Here is a 16,124-nt window from a genome sequence, read left to right on the forward strand (position 1 = left end):
CTGATGTACTTCCAGGGCCAACTGATACACAGTAAGAATGGTAGCTTTTGTCTTCTTAGAGTCAGCGGACATTTCAGGGGTCAGCATGGAATCAACCTCTTGAACATTCTCTGGTAACTGACTCGGAATCACAAGGAGTCATATTTCTTGCAACTCTGCTGCTACCCTTCCAAAAGTAGTGGAAAAGAACTTCATATCACCATCTTCAAATTTAGGAACATACATAATGTATTTAAATGCATTTAACATATTGCTCGGTTCTGGGTAGAGATGTTAACATATGAAGAGGGATTTGATGAGCAGTTTCAATCTGAGTCAGTCCTTTCTGACCCTGTAAAGCCATTTCCAGCTCTTGGAGGTGGAAAGTTCTTTCCTTCTCCGTCTCTCTTCTCTCTCTCTCTCTTCCTTGTCTCTCTCTTCCTTCTCCTTCACTCTCTTGTAAACTGAAGCTGTATTGAAGTTTTTCTAGTTAGTTGACAGGATGTTGATCAGTTTTCAATTCTAAATCCTTAACTGCCTGCTTTAATTATGGACTGCATTCCAGGTGCTGAGCCAGCATTTTAAGGATTTAATTCCATTTTAATTTGCTGGGCAGTTTCACTTAGAACCTACCTAGCTACTGCCCTTAACTGGCCTGTGCTCAGCAAGGATGACTTAAAAAGACGGAGAAAGTGGAGTATAAAAGAAAACTCGCCATTAATATTAAAACGGATAGTGAAAAAGTTTGTACAAGTTTTTGAATAGGAAAAGAGTAACAAAAGCTATTGTTGGTTCTCTAGAGCGGTGGATCCCAACCTTTGCAATACACACCGTTCTTCAATGAGACAAACAATTCCACGGCACACCAACCTTCTGCTGAATTGATTGCTCATAAATGTCATATTTCCCTGCATTTACTATGGTTATGATCTCACTCGACAGGTTTGCAATGTGGTGCATACAAGAAGCTAAAGAAGGATTAAACGCATTAATGTTTCAAATTCATCAGCAACAACACCGTCTTCGACTGTGAACACAGGCACATTTTCAAAATCTACTCAACTCAACTATTTCTAACTATTCATGAGCAATGGGTCAGAACAAAATACAATGTAGAGCATATTATAATTTACAGGGTTAATGGGAAACCTTGGTCTGTTGGTGTGCGCAGATCCAGGGAGGAATTGATGAAAGGCCCAGCTGCACATCTTGCTCCATTAACAACCACTCCCTCCTGTTATTTTTCATGTATACCCGTGTTGAAAATGCTCACTTGCAGAGATTTGTTGTTGCAAACGGCAAGAGTACAGTAATAGCCGGGTCAGAGATCGCAGTTACTCATGCAACCAAAACACACACAAAGACACCTGTCTAAACTTTAGCTTCAATGTGCAATCTATCCGTAGCTCAGCGTATTCCTCTTTTTCTTTTAATGTCAGCTTTTGTGATGAATCAGAAGACAGTGAACAAAACAGATCACATATCAAGTCATAGTTTTCCAGATTTGTTGATGTGAAGTTGTGTTTGAACTTCTCTTGGAGGTGCTTTGAGATGTTTGAACATGAGGCTGTACATCTTGACAGCTGTGTCTGCTGTTTATTGGGAACATCGCAAGTGAAATCCCTGTCACTGCCTTTTGCCAAAGGCCTAGTTTTAACCTGAAACCTTGAAGTTTATCTGTGACAGTCAGGACTGTCTTGTTCTTCCTCCGTAGTGTTCAGCTCATTCAGATGCCTGACAATGTAGATGAGATATGTGAGCTTAGCCCACCAGTAATCATCAGGTAGTAACTCTTTATACAGCAGTTCGTAAATGTTGAACCATTTATCCCTTCTCTCCAGAGCTCATGAGCACAGTACAGAACCTTCAACCACAATAATCATTGGGGTGTAAGTAAACTCTGATGCTTGGCTCCAGTCTCTGCACACAAAATAGTGAACAAACATAATTTCATCGGCCGTGGTTTTACATAATTCACGATTTTCACGGCTTACTCTATTACTGCACCTAAATTTGGTGGCATTGGTTTGGCTAGAAGAGGTTCAAGGTGGAGGATGCAATGAATAACCTGAATGTCAGGATATTGCTCTTTTACCTTACGGACAAATCCTTTGACTTTCCTTGTCACAGAGGCTGCTCTGTCTGTGCATTGCTCCAACCACATGGTCCAAATGAATTTATTTTCCCTCAAGTTACTAGAAATCTGTTACCGGAAATGTTTCTTTTTCAGTCGCATGACTTGGTATCTTCTTATAAAAGAAAATAATTCTCCAGAATGAAATTCCCATTAATAGGTTTGAGGTATAAGGATATGATGAAAGGCTGGAGAAGCTGGGATTTTTTTCCCCCTGGAGCATAGGAGGCTGAGTGTTCACCTTATACAGGTTTATAAAATCATGAGGGGCATAGGTAAGGTGAATAGCCAAGGTTTTATCCCCAGGGTAGGCAAATCCAAAAATAGAGTGCATAAGTTTAAGGTGAGAGGAGAAAGATTTAAAAGGAACTTGAGGGTCAAAGTTTTCACACAGAGGGTGGTGAGTATATGGAATGAGCTGCCAGAGGAAGTGGTAGATGCAGGTACAGTTACAACATTTAAAAGACTTTTGGACAGGTATATGGATAGGAAAGGTTTAGAGGGATATGGGTCAAACCCAAGCAGATGGGACTAGTTCAATTTAGGAAACCTGGTTGGCATGGATGCGTTGGACCAATGGGATTGTTATGAGGAATTATTGGATAGGTTGTGCCTGCATCCATTCAGTTTCAAAGAATGAGAGATGATCTTATTGAAACATATAAGCTCCTGAGGGGACTTGTCAGGAGGGATGCTGGGAAGATATTTCCTCTTATGAGGGAGACTACAAAGAGACACAGTTTGAAAATAAGAACTTTTGCCTTTAAGATGGACATGTGGAAACAAAACATTCTCCCAGAGGGCCACTATTCTGTGGAATTCTCTTCCCAAGAAAACAGTGGAGACAGGATCATTGAATTTATTTCAGGTAAAGGCAGATAGAGTTTTGTAAACTAGAGAGAACAGGGTGATGGGGGGACCAGACTGGAAAGTGGAGTCGAGACCACAACCAGATTGGCCATCATCTTATTGAATGGTGGAGCAGGTTTGAAAGGCGAATGACCTGCTCCTCCTCCTAAATCCTATTTCCTATGAAGAGCTACCCATGTAAGTAAATAAAATGCATCGTCACTTAATCTTATCCTCCTAGCCTCCAGGTCAGATATTGGCCCTGTGAGGATTTTAGAGGCTACTGTATGGGGTTGGTTTCTGTAAATGGTGAGTTGCCAGGCATGAGTGGCTGTAGCCAAACAGAGGTAAATGGTTTGCCAGCTGTTGGAGGATGAGGAATCAGATGAGGATTTTTTTTGGGGGCAGCACAGAGGAGAACACTGACGAACACGCACACTGAGATGTTGGATGCATTGGTAGGCCTCCCAGATAGCTTCCTGTCATTGTTGAGGAGCACTGGGGTGATGTTCTTCCAACATGAACAATGTAGCCAGCTTCATGACGGTATGGAAAGACGCAAGACTGGTTCTGTATCTACTAAATGCCTGCATTGCATTTATAAAATGAGGCAAATTCTTCTATCTAAAGTACCAGCAATGCCAATACAGGCTGCAGTTTGAAAAAAATAATATGACTGAATTGTACCATATGCTGCAAAGTAACCTGCAGCCAAAATGATTCCCTACATTGTACTGTAAATCTGATAAATTAGGGTAACGTAAGACGGTGGATATACTAGGAGACTGGTAATCCAGGGGCCTGAACTAATGATCTGATGACATGAGTTCAAATTCTACCTTGTCAGCTGGTGAATTTAAATTCACTTAATTAAATAAACCCAGATTAAAAAGGTGATATCAGTAAGGTGCCTATGTAACTACAGAATCGTTATAATACTTATCTTGGTCCCTGTACTGTCCTTTTGGGAAGGAAATCTGCTGGCCTTACCCAGACTGTAACTTGAGACCTACAACAATGTGGTTGACTCTTCATTACACCGTGAAATAGCCTAGTAAACCATTCTATTAAGGATAATTAATGATAGCTGATAAATGCTGGCCTTGTAAATGATGCCTTCATCCGTGAATATGCTTTTTTAAAAATTGTGCAATATTGTCTGGGTAACCTATAAATCGATCAGTAGGAACAAACCAGTTGCAGTCGCTGGTGTTCTTTTTAATCAATTCTGTTTTATCTTACAGCTATAAAAGGAACATGGGTTTTACCAGCAAATTCTTGGCTGTTATTCAAAACATGAACATTCATCTGGGTAATACAATGAAAATTATTCTTTTGGGGGCAGCAGGCCTTTTCCTTTTGGTATCCATGATAATTCTAGGATGGCAGATCTACCTTTACTGTAAACACAGAAAAGCAAAGAAAATTAAAGGTGAGTCCATTCTAAATTCTAGAAGCAAGATGTATAGCATTCTTTAATACCTAGTTCTTAAGACTTTTACTGTAGTAAACATACTAAAATAAACATAGATGAAACCTTATTTAACACTCAACTGAAACATCAAATTAGAGAAAAATGTATTACTTATTAATATTTGAATACAACTGAAAACCCAATGCCCTGTTTACACATTACATTGCACTCTCAGCAGACATGTAGTTTTGTTCTTAAAGTGCTAAACTCTTCTCAGTGTTAACATGATGACTTTCCCCGACCTACCAGGGTGTTCTCCACCATCCTTTTAAAAGAAAGCTACTTCACTAAATGCTTTGTTCAATAACCAATGGGATTGTAATAACAAGATACCTTTTGCTCATTTTGCACTCTTCAACACTTCCTGATTCTTCTTCAAGCCATTGTTTGATGGTTAACCTTTCGCATCTACCTGGCATGGTAGCACCCATTTTTAGCTTCCCTCTTCAGATCTCCATTTTTGACTAACAGCCCTATGCTTTCAAAAAAGTCAAGTGTCCATCATCTGTGTGTTACTGTGTCAAGCTGTTAAAGTTTACACCGTACTTGCAATAAGATCAGAACTGAGTCTTTATCCAGATTGAAACCTGGTCACTTGGGCTTTACTTCGGTCACTCCCCATTTCAAATTATTCCATTTTAGCTTAAATGAAAAGAGACAGTTTAAAACATAATTGAAACATAACGTCTAGTGGGCATTTCCCTATTAAAATGAAAAAATATTACTGTAATACTTTTTTGTAACATTATTAAGATATAATATTGGCAACACTTTAACAATTAATTTATTCATATATTACAAGTTTTTTTTTCCCCTTATTCCACATTTCAAGGTTTAACATTCTGTCCTGGCAACATTTGAAAGCTTATGTCATTGCAATGAATCTCATTTGACACTTAAGATTTAGAGTACAGTTTGAGTTCCAATTTTATTGCGAACAAGAGTGCCCTTCACTACTGGTGGTTTTGCTTTCTGTCTCTCATCACAGAAAATCTCCATTCTCAATTTGCATTGTCTTTCCCACTTTCCCTTGTCTTTAATTAAAAGATTGTCCTATTGTTTTGCAGCGCTTAGGTTGCTTTTTAAAACCTGTTTTGCATTGCACATATTTTGGATCTTGAGATAGCACACGTGACAGGATCAACAATTTCACAATTGGTTTGGCCTGGTTAACTTTGACAAGAATGACATTGACAGCAAGGTGTTCACCTTTTATTGTAGTTTTTGATCAATTTGTTTAGGTTTTAAATCCTGTTCTCCATTCTTTTCCCGATTTGTGGATCTTTTAATGTCCAAGTTTGTGGATAAAGCTCAATTAGTCACACATTTGAATTGAACTTATCCTATTTGAATTCAAGATAATTTTTATTTAAGTTCTTTTTCAGGATTAAACCCTTCAAAGTTCTTCCCAGGAAGGAAAAATGATTACCATGCTCAAGATAACCATTGTTGTAAAAACCCATCTTGCTGGCTAATGTCCTTTAGGGAAGGAAATCTGCCATCCTTATCAGGTCTGGTCTACAATGTGACACTACAGCAATATGGTTGACTCTTAACTGCCCTCTGAACAATCAGGGATGGGCAATAAATGCTGGCCTCGCCAGCAATGCCCATATCCTATGAATGAATTTGAAAAGAAGATGCAATTTTGAATTTCTTCCATTAACATTATTTCTCTAAGGTTTTCAAAGTCTTGTTCAAACCTTATAAATCTATACAACCTAATAAATATCATCTTTGTTCTCTCACAAATTTCTCAGAGGTTTGACCCAGTTCTTTTCCTGAAAGGGTAAATTTCTTGCTGTAAGGCCCTAGTATGACTATTGAAAACTGTAGCTTTAATCATCACTTAATGGTTTATCTGAAAGAATGCACCTTTAAAACCATCCCTATGAACAAGTTCTGTAAAAAATACTACCCAAGCTTATTTCAGCCATTGCAGTTCCAATAGCAATTTTCTCAAACAACGCAACATATATTTCAACATCTTCCTTATTGAATTTAGACATGAAACAAGTATTACTTATGTTATACTAATGCAATCAAAAACAGTAGTTAAGTCAGTAATAGAATCAACATTTCCTGCACCACCTGTTTGTGTAATCTAAGCTCTTTTTGTAAAAATTAGATTTCAGTATGTCCTTTCCTCTCTGGAATTCAAGGTCTTCCCTTTATAATTTTTGTTTTTGTTTCTCTGTCAAATTTCCAGCTCTGTGCCTTTCTTCTTTGTAATTCCAATTAGAATTTTTGGATTTCCCCCTATTCCCCAATTCAGGGACAAAGGAAAAGGATAGGACAACATTTTATAAAGCTATAAAAGATAGTGAACAGCAGAAAAACAGCAAAGCTGGAACACCATTTTGAATAGATTTCAAAGGCCAGTGGGGCAAGATTTGGAATAGCAAAGGTCAAATTTAGAGTCAATTCCAAGAAGCTCTCCTTGTGTAAAAAGATCAACACACGGTATGCAATTCAAGGTTTCTTAGTAGAAACAATCCCTGGAATCATTTAAGAAACTGCTAGATTTCATGATGGGGTTCTGTAAGTTCTTAGGAAGTTCGATGATCCAAAGGCTATCCAGAATTATCATGTGACCTTATATAATATGTTGTAATGTAACACAAGTATGTTCTAGTTTTTGTAAAGCCAGACCTAAGATATCAAGTCTGAATTTAAAATTGTCTTTCCTTATGGTAGGAGGGTAAATGATTCTTTGCATGCTACTGAACATTACATGAAGGCATTGAAAGGCTGCCAACTATTCACATAGTAACGCTAAATAAAAGCTTGTAAATTTTCTTCTGCAAAGATAACCTCAGAACCCTCCAACAGGTACACAAGGGTGTGATGGGATCATTAGGTTTGGGACGAGATTTTGCATGTAATGAGTACCTACATTTATTATTCCAATAATAAACTGTTCCTGTGTAATTTTCAATTAATATTCTGCTTGTAGCAAAAATTGCTGTGAGTGGGACTGATCCCAATAAACAATATACGGAAAAAAGCAACTTATCAACATGCAGCAACTCTGCAGACTTCCTGGGTTTGTCTGATGAAGATGAGTATTCAGACATGAAAAAGTATGATTATAAGGTGCGCGACTCTCAGGATTGTTGATATATTTATTCTTTTACCCCACAATTAAAAAGTACACACTGCACAATGTTTAATTACAATCTTTTTCTTTTACATATGTGTCTTTTTAAGGTGTACAAGCTCCAAGAGAGTATACAAAAGCTAAGCCTTTATCTTCAAAGGAGTGATCCTGTTGATTTTAAACTGATTCAATCAAATGATGATCTTGTCGTTGACTCAAACGTTGAGCTTTCAGGCAATTTGAAATTTTCCCTCTTATATGATAAAAAACAGTCAAAATTACAACTGACAGTTAAAGAAGCTTCTAATCTTCCTGCTCGACACTTCAATCAGCATACCGATTTTTTCATTCGGATAAAGCTATTTACCAGTTTACCTCGATACCAATGTATCCTTCACCAATGGGACACAAAGATTGTGAAAAATACAAGAAATCCCTCTTTTGGAGACCAATATACCTGTTTTATTGAAAAGACTGCCTACAGGAAGGCTACTTTAAAACTTGAGGTACTTATTTTAAATCATCTTGCTATCTTGTTATGTTTATTCAAAATGTTATTTTATGTCAAAGCACTGAGTTTGATCCTCAGGCTAATTGTTTTGTTAATATCATGGTCATAGTGTGCACTCTGCTCACTCGTTGCTACTATTTGTTCACTGTCCTTTTCCTGTTGATGGACTTTAGTTTTGTATGACAATCACGGACTGAGTGGTTTACTGCTATATACCATTTATCAAAGGAGAGATTAAAGTGTTTGAATGAACACAGTGACAGATCGAATTTGATTTATAGTTCAGAACTTTGAATCATTGTGAAGTTGTGTTGCTTTATACATACGAATCTGGAATAACAGTTTTATCAGTATACATTCTTTCTGGACTTCTCAGTACAAAAACACTAAAATAGTAATGAAACATGATATAAATGAATTACATTCACTATTCATTTGAAGACTGTATGGTGTAACTACACCACTGGGGGTATAGCTCAGTGGTAGAGCATTTGACTGCAGATCAAGAGGTCCCCAGTTCAAATCTGGGTGCCCCCTTCATTTTAGGCATCTTGACTCAACTTCAGCTGTGTTTAAATTTGTTTGGATGGCACAGTGGTTAGCACTGCTGCCTCACAGTGCCAGGGACCTGGGTTTGATTCCACCTTTGGACCACTGTCTGTGTGGAGTTTGCACATTTTCTCTGTGTCTGCGTGGGTTTCCACCAAGTGCTCCGGTTTCCTCCCACAGTTCAAAGATGTGCAAGCTAGGTGGATTGGCCATGCTAAATTGCCCGTAGTGTCCAAGAATGTGTAGATTAGGTGGGTTGCAGGGATAGGTCTGGGTGGAATACTCTGAGGTTTGGTGTGGACTTGTTGAGCTGAAGGGCCTGTTTCCACACTGTAGGAATTCTGTAAATGATATCACTCCAGATTTTTCAGAGAAATAATTAAGTGTCTTGTGTCTCCCCCAAGCTGCAGCACTGTAACATCCAATTTGGTTAATGGGTATTTTATGTCCAGGTGGAATGTGTTTTTGGCAGGGGGCACATCTAAAAGAGGGTAAGTGCCAAGCCCACCACCCCCAAGTTCACCTCCATTATAAGACCCAGGTTACCTTCAAATCACCCACTACACGCTGCAAAACCATCAGCATCAGCAGGCAGGCAGGAGTGAGTAGCCCACTTCTTTTCACAATCTTTGAAAAATGCAGAATGGAAGGAGGGTAATATCTTTTGAGGATGCTTTTTGCAAGTCAGGGGCACTGCCTCACCCCAGAAGATGGAACCCAACCCTTGCTTCCTCCTTGCATTGACTTTAAACCCCACTCTTCCACCCACATCACAGGTGGTTAAACCCTCCTCAAGCAATGCCCTGTACTTACCTGGAGCCTTTATCCAGGGACTGGATGCTGTCCTGGCAGTGCCCACTATATGGCTGGGACGACAAACGCTAGTGGCCAATCAGCTCCAGCTGGCGGGACTTCCTATCCCTGAATGGCTGAAATCCTACTCTGCATTAATTTAGCTGCCTACTGTGCACTGTAATTGCAAGAGTCTGGATGGCATGGGAGGGCAATGGTGGATGTGAGTTGCCCAACTGCTACCCATGTAAAGTTCTGCCCAATATCTCAATATTTACACATGTTTCACCAACAACAACAGTAAATATGATCTAAGGGATGCAATAACTTACAAATGTTCCTTTGACAGCACCTCCTTTTTATTATTATTATTATTATTAATGAACAAACAAAGTCCTGTATTTGGACAAGTTGTACAAGGTCTGAAAAGGCTGTAGGAAACAGAAGTGATTATTTTAATTGAACACAATTTTCCCTCTTCCCCATTCTGCCTGACCCCTGGATTTAGCTACCCCAGCACAGCTCACTTTTCACTGGCTAAGAGTTTGAACAGATTCCCAGAATTCTGACACTGTTATCCAGCAGTGTGGACAGTAACAGGAGAGAACAGAAATCATTTGCTTCTGTACACTGCTCCGATCCAATATTGTTAGTGGCAATTTCTAAAAAATTGGAGAAAATTGCATAACCATGTGAAATATTTCACCATTCAAAGCATTCTCTGCTCATGCTCAAAATTCCTAATCTGTGTATAGCTTTGGTATTTAATTCCCTTCCTCCACATATCATCAATCAGCTGATTACATTGTCTAATAATTTCCTGCACTATCTAAACTTCACACATCTACCCGGACAAAAGTAAACACTTATAATTCACCAAGAAACAAAAATCGACAGTCTCTGTCTATAGTTCTTACTGATAATCAGTGGTTTGTCTTTAGTACTTTTACAATCTAATTTGGAGCAAATATTCTTTTTCCAGGTTTGGGATTTTGACAAATATTCTCGGCGTGATGTTTTAGGAGAGGTGCGCTTGCCATTTAGTGACTTGGAATTATCCAGCACAGCTGAATTCTGTGAGAAGTTACAGAAGGTCCAAAAGGTATAAACTTAATCATTATCTGGCCTCTCTATGATAGTAAGATACTTTGCCAGAGCATTCAGTAGCGATTTGTTGATTAGCACAACATAAATACAAAAAATTTTTGTCAATGGAATATTCTGGAAATTTATGCTGATGTGAAGGGATGCAGGTTTAGAAATGTAGTTTACCACAGGCTTGAATTGTGCCACATAGGGTGTTGCTAAGTTGAGATAAAGGACCATTCCCAGAGGAAGAGAAGGATTACAGGTATTTTAGTCCCATTTTCTGCATCAAGACTCATTGAACTCTTTCATTTTGTTATGATCAGAATAAAAATGGACTTGCAATATTCAATTTGCATCATTTGACTTTAATACATGAGATTTTCATGATCTGAAAATGGCTTTAATGAAAGGACACTGCTGGCCTAAATTTGTTACTGGGATCATCTGACAAGCCTAGGCAACATGCATGGAACGTATACAATAGCTGCCTCAGAATTACCATTTTTATCAAGAGACTCTAAAACTCAGTGAGGTATTAAGGAATTTGCATCTCTTGTTTTACTTATGCTTGGATAATAACTCGACATGTTGAAAATGAAAAGTTACCTGTGGAGTATTCAGTTTGGAAAAGGCAATGGAGCTTAATTGGGAATACAGAAATGAACCACATTTTAATAGCTTGATTTCAGCAACAAACAAGAGAGAAAGCAACATGGACTGAACACAGGAAAAATACGAAAGCTCCCAGATATAGGGAGATAGCAAGAATGGGGTGGCATGGTGGCTCAGTGGTTAGCACTGCTGCCTTACAGCACCAACAACCTGGGTTCAATTCCACCCTTGGGTGACTGTCTGTGTGGAGTTTGCACATTCTCCCTGTATCTGCATGGGTTTCCTCCAGGTGCTCCAGTTTCCTCCCACAGTCTAAAGATGTGTAGGTTAGATAAATTGCCAATGGTGTTCAGGGATGTGTAGATTAGGCCAGTTACAGGGGAATGGGTCTGGGTGGGATGGTCTGAGGTTTGGTGTGGACTTGTTGGGCTGAAGGGCCTGTTTCCACACTGTAGGGATTCTAACTGCAGATCTGGAGTCAGAGTCAATACAGTGTAGAGCTGGAGGAACACAGGAGCAGGAAAATTGATATTTTGGCTCGGGAGCCTTCATCCTGAACCGAAATGTCGACTTTCCTGCTCCAGAAAGCTCCCATCTCCCTCTTTATTTGGTTGTTTTTGACCTTCAAGCTCAGACGTCAGCACCAGTGAAAAAAAAAGTAGGAAAACATCCAATGATTGAGAAATGAAAGGTATCTGCAAACTCCATTACTCTTGAGGAAACAGGATGACAGCTAAGTAGTTGGGACTCAGGTTTCACTATTGCAACTCAAAGCATATGAAAAGCTTTGAACTACAACTGCATTTATCTTCCTGTCTGTGTCAGATACCTCACCTCCCTATCTCCTATCTTCAGTGTAAGTCCAATAGTGATGTTTTGTGTGTGTGTATTTGTCTCAATTTATTACTTTTTTCAGTTTATAAAACTTCATTCTTTTTCGCACAAAACAACCCCACGGAATGAGCTCACCTTCATTTTTGATCTGGTTAACTACAGTATGTTTAACTGAAGTGTGATAGCTCCACGCCCAAAAACAAAATATGATACTTATTGCAATTTACCGAGAGAGGGTTAAAAAAAAGAGAGGAGCTGTCATCCCTCCTCACCTGCTTTTAAGAATTTTGAGAGTTTGGTCCATGACGAACCAATGAAAGGAATGGAATGGAGAAATGAACTGTTCGTTCAAAACCTGTTTAAAAAAAAAGCTGCAAAAAGATCATTCGAGTCCCTAAAGATCTAAAATTACAAAGATGTCCACATTAGAAGTTATTCTTTCATAAAGCAGGAAAATAACCTCTGAGAAATTAAAAGCTTTGCTGTTGGAAGAACTAATAATGATTGCTCTGTACTTAGTGGTGGAGTTCTAGAACTAGAAACAGGAATTTCAAAGTAGGTGGGAAATATCCAGAGCTAGAAATTGGGGATAACAAACAGAATAAGTTAAAATTGGACCAACTAAGGTTTGAGTGGATTTCCAATTGAGACAGCTCAAGCTGAAAATAGAGAATGGAGGCAGCTTTGGTGAGGGAAACAGATTTAAGAAATGCAGTATTCTTTTTTCACATTTGGTGAAAAAGAGGTGGATGGGAGAGAATGCTGTCAAGGAGATAATTCCAGGATTTTGACCCTTCACATGTGGACAACAGAGCTGAATTCCAGAGGTGAGGTGAGAGTGACTGCCCATGACATCAAGGCCTCATTTGAATGAGTGTGACATCAAGGATCGGTAGCAAAATGGGAGTCAATGGGGATCAGGGGAAAACTCTCCACTGGCTACAGTCATATTGAATACCCAAGGAATGGTGATATATTTTGTGATTAATGGGGTGGTACAGTGGCTCAATGGTTAGCACTGCTGCTCACAACGCCAGGAACCCAAGCTCGATTCCACCCTCAGGTGACCATTTGTGTGGACTTTGCACATTCTACCTGTGTCTGTGTGGGTTTCCTCTGGGTGCTCTGGTTTCCTCCTACAGTCCAAAGATGTGCAGGTTAGGTGGATTGGCCATGCTAAATTACCCATAGTGCTCAGGGCTGTGAAGATTAGGTGGGTTATAGGGGAATGGATATGGGTGGGATGCTCTGAGGGTCAAATGGAAAAAGCACAGCACAGGAACAGGGCCTTTGGCCCTCCAAGCCTGTGCCGACCATCATGCCCTAATTAATCTAAAACCAAACCTGCCATTTTTCAATCCATATCCCTCTATTCCCTCCCTATTCATGTACCCATCTAGGTGCCTCTTAACTGTCTTCAATGTGCCTGCTTCCACCACCTACTCTGGCAGTGCGTTTCAGGCAGCTACCACTCTCTGCATGAAAAACTTCCCCCACACATCTCCCTTAAACTTTCCCCCTCTGACCTTGAACCTGTGCCCCCTTGTAATTGAAACTTCAACCGTGGGAAAATGCGTCCGGCTATCCACCCTATCATAATTTTGTAGACCTCTATCAGGTCTCCTCTCAGCCGCCGTCTTTCCAGTGAAAACAATCCCAGTCTTTTTAACCTTTCCTCATAGCCAATGCCCTCGAGAATGGGTGACATCCTGGTGAACCTTCTCTGCACTCTCTCCAGAGCTTCAACATCTTCTGGTAATGTGGTGACCAAAACTGCACACAATACCCCAAATGCAGCCTGACAAGGGTTTCATATAGCTGCAATTTGTTTTGCCAACTCTTGTACTCCACGCCCCAGGCGATGAAGGCAAGCATGCCATATGCCTTCTTAATCACCTTGATTACTTGTCTTGCCACTTTCAGGGAACTGTGGACCTGCACGCCCAGATTCATCTGAATGTTAGTGTTCCTAAGGGTTCTGCCATTTATAGTATAATTCACATCTAAAATTGATCGTCCAAAATGCATCACCTGGCATTTGTCTGGATTAAACTCCATCTGCCATTTCTGTGCCCAAGTCGCCAATCTATCTATACCCTGTTGTATACTTCCACAATCATTGGCACTATCAGCAACTCCATCAATCTTTGTGTCATCAGCAAATTTGCTTATCAGACCACCCACATTTTCCTCCACATCATTTATATATATTACAAACAACAAAGAACCTAAGACTGACCCCTGTGGAACACCACTAGTTACTGGTCTCCATTCTGAAAAACATCCTTCCACCAATACCCTCTGTCTTCTATGACCAAGCCAGTTTTCTATTCATCCAACCAGGCCACCCCGAATCCCTTGTGATTTTAGTTTTTGTACCAATCTGCCATGTGGGACCTTATCAAATGACTTACTAAAGTCCATATAAACTACATCCACAGGCCTTCTTTCACCAATTATCCTTGTTACCTCTCCAAAAAATTCAATCAAGTTGGTGAGACATGACCTTTTCCAGACAAAACCATGCTGCCTGTCACTAACTAGTCTATTTTCATCCAAATGCATATATATCTCGTCCCTTAGTATCTTCTCCAAGAGCTTTCCCAAAACAGACTTCAAGCTTACCGGCCTGTAGCTTCCTGGATTATCCCTGGATCCTTTCTTAAACAAGGGAATAATATTCGCTAAACTTCACTCCTCTGGAACTTCACCTGTGGTCAATGAGGATGTGAAGATAACTGCCAATGCCCCCGTTACTTCCTCCCTTGCCTTTCTGAGTCACCTGCAGTGATCCCATCTAGTCCTGGGGACTTGTCTATCTTAATGCAATTTAGGATTCCCAAAACTTCCTCATTTAATATGTTGACATTCTCTAGAATATTCACACACTCATCCCTGGCCTCAACATTGGTCATGTCCTTCTCCTTGGTGAAAACCGATACAAAGCACTCATTCAGGATCTCCCTCACTTCCTGTGGCTCTACGTATAACTTCCCTCCTTTGTCCTTGAATGGGCTTACTCTTTCCCTTGTTACCCTCTTTCTCCTAACATATGCATAAAAAGCCTTGGGATTCCCCTTGACTCTGTTTGCTAAAAGCATTTCATGGCCACTGACCACCATGGTTGGTGTGGACTTGTTGGGCCGAAGGGCCTGTTTCCACACTGTAGGGATTCTGTGATGATTTTTATGATAAGGTGCTGAGTGTCTTGAAGAGGAACCTGCAGATGATTCTTTTCCCATATATCTTCTGCAATTGTCATTCTAAATGGTAGTGGTTGTGGGTTTGGCAAATTTTGCAGAGCATCTTGTAGATTGTATACACTGATGCTACTGAGCATCAGTGGTGGAGTGACCGAATGTTTGTGGATGTGCTGCCAGTCTAGCAAGTTGCTTTGTTCTGGATGGTGCCAAACTTCTTGAGAGTTGTTGAAGAGTCACTCATCTAGGAAAGTGAGGAATATTCCATCATACTCATGACTTCTGTGTTGTAGATGATGGACAGGGATTGGGGGTCCAGAAGTGAGATACTCACCGCAGCACTCTTACTTGTTCTTGTAGTCACTGCGTGTATGTGGTGAGTCCAGTTGAGTTTCTGGTCAATGGTGTCCCCCAGGATGTTGAGAGTGGGGGATTTAGTGATGGCGTTGCAATTGACTGTCAAGAGGCAGTGGTTAGATCGTCTCTTATTGGAGATAGTCATTGCCTGGCATTTGTGTGGCGCAAATGTTATTTGCCACTTGTCAGCTCAAGCCTGGATATTGTCCAGATCTTGTTGCATTGAACATGGATTGCTTCAGTATCTGAGGCCTTGTGAATACTGCTGAACATTGCACAATCATTTGGCAAATATCCTCACTTCTGACCTAATGATGGAGGGAATGTCATTGATCAAGCAGCTGATGATGGTTGGGTCTAGGACTGTATGCTGAGGAACTATGGCAGAGATATCCTAGGGCTGAGATGACTGACCTCCAAAAGCCACAACCATCTTCCTATGTGCCAAGTATGATTTCAACCAGTGGAGAGTTTGCCCTATGGTTTCCACTGGTTCCAGTTATACAAGGGTTCCTTGAAGCCACACTTCATCGAATGCAGCCTTGATGTCAAGGGCTGTCACTCTCACAGCACCTCTAGTATTCAGCTCTTTTGTCCATGTTTGAACCAAGGCTGTAATGAGGTCAGGAGCTGAGTGGCCCTGG

The 16,124-nt window shown here is 40.1% G+C and overlaps 1 protein-coding gene and 1 non-coding gene across 4 annotated transcripts in view; both read left to right on the forward strand.

The window, feature by feature from the left end:
- syt19 (synaptotagmin XIX) overlaps positions 1 to 16,124 on the forward strand; it is a 70,609-nt gene that overhangs the window by 25,682 nt on the left and 28,803 nt on the right. For all 3 annotated transcript variants that reach the window (XM_048607097.1, XM_048607098.1, XM_020511969.2), the window contains 4 exons: positions 4,207 to 4,394; positions 7,393 to 7,532; positions 7,647 to 8,042; positions 10,371 to 10,490. In XM_048607097.1, the coding sequence (XP_048463054.1) occupies positions 4,220 to 4,394; positions 7,393 to 7,532; positions 7,647 to 8,042; positions 10,371 to 10,490 (831 nt within the window). In that variant the 5' untranslated portion in view covers positions 4,207 to 4,219. The remainder of the gene's footprint in view (positions 1 to 4,206; positions 4,395 to 7,392; positions 7,533 to 7,646; positions 8,043 to 10,370; positions 10,491 to 16,124) is intronic.
- trnac-gca lies at positions 8,513 to 8,584 on the forward strand. The gene has a single exon. It is a non-coding gene; the product is annotated as a tRNA-Cys (tRNA).

Source organism: Rhincodon typus, chromosome 17 (genome assembly GCF_021869965.1).
Source record: "Rhincodon typus isolate 14 chromosome 17, sRhiTyp1.1, whole genome shotgun sequence".
Classification (NCBI taxonomy): Eukaryota; Metazoa; Chordata; class Chondrichthyes; order Orectolobiformes; family Rhincodontidae; genus Rhincodon; species Rhincodon typus.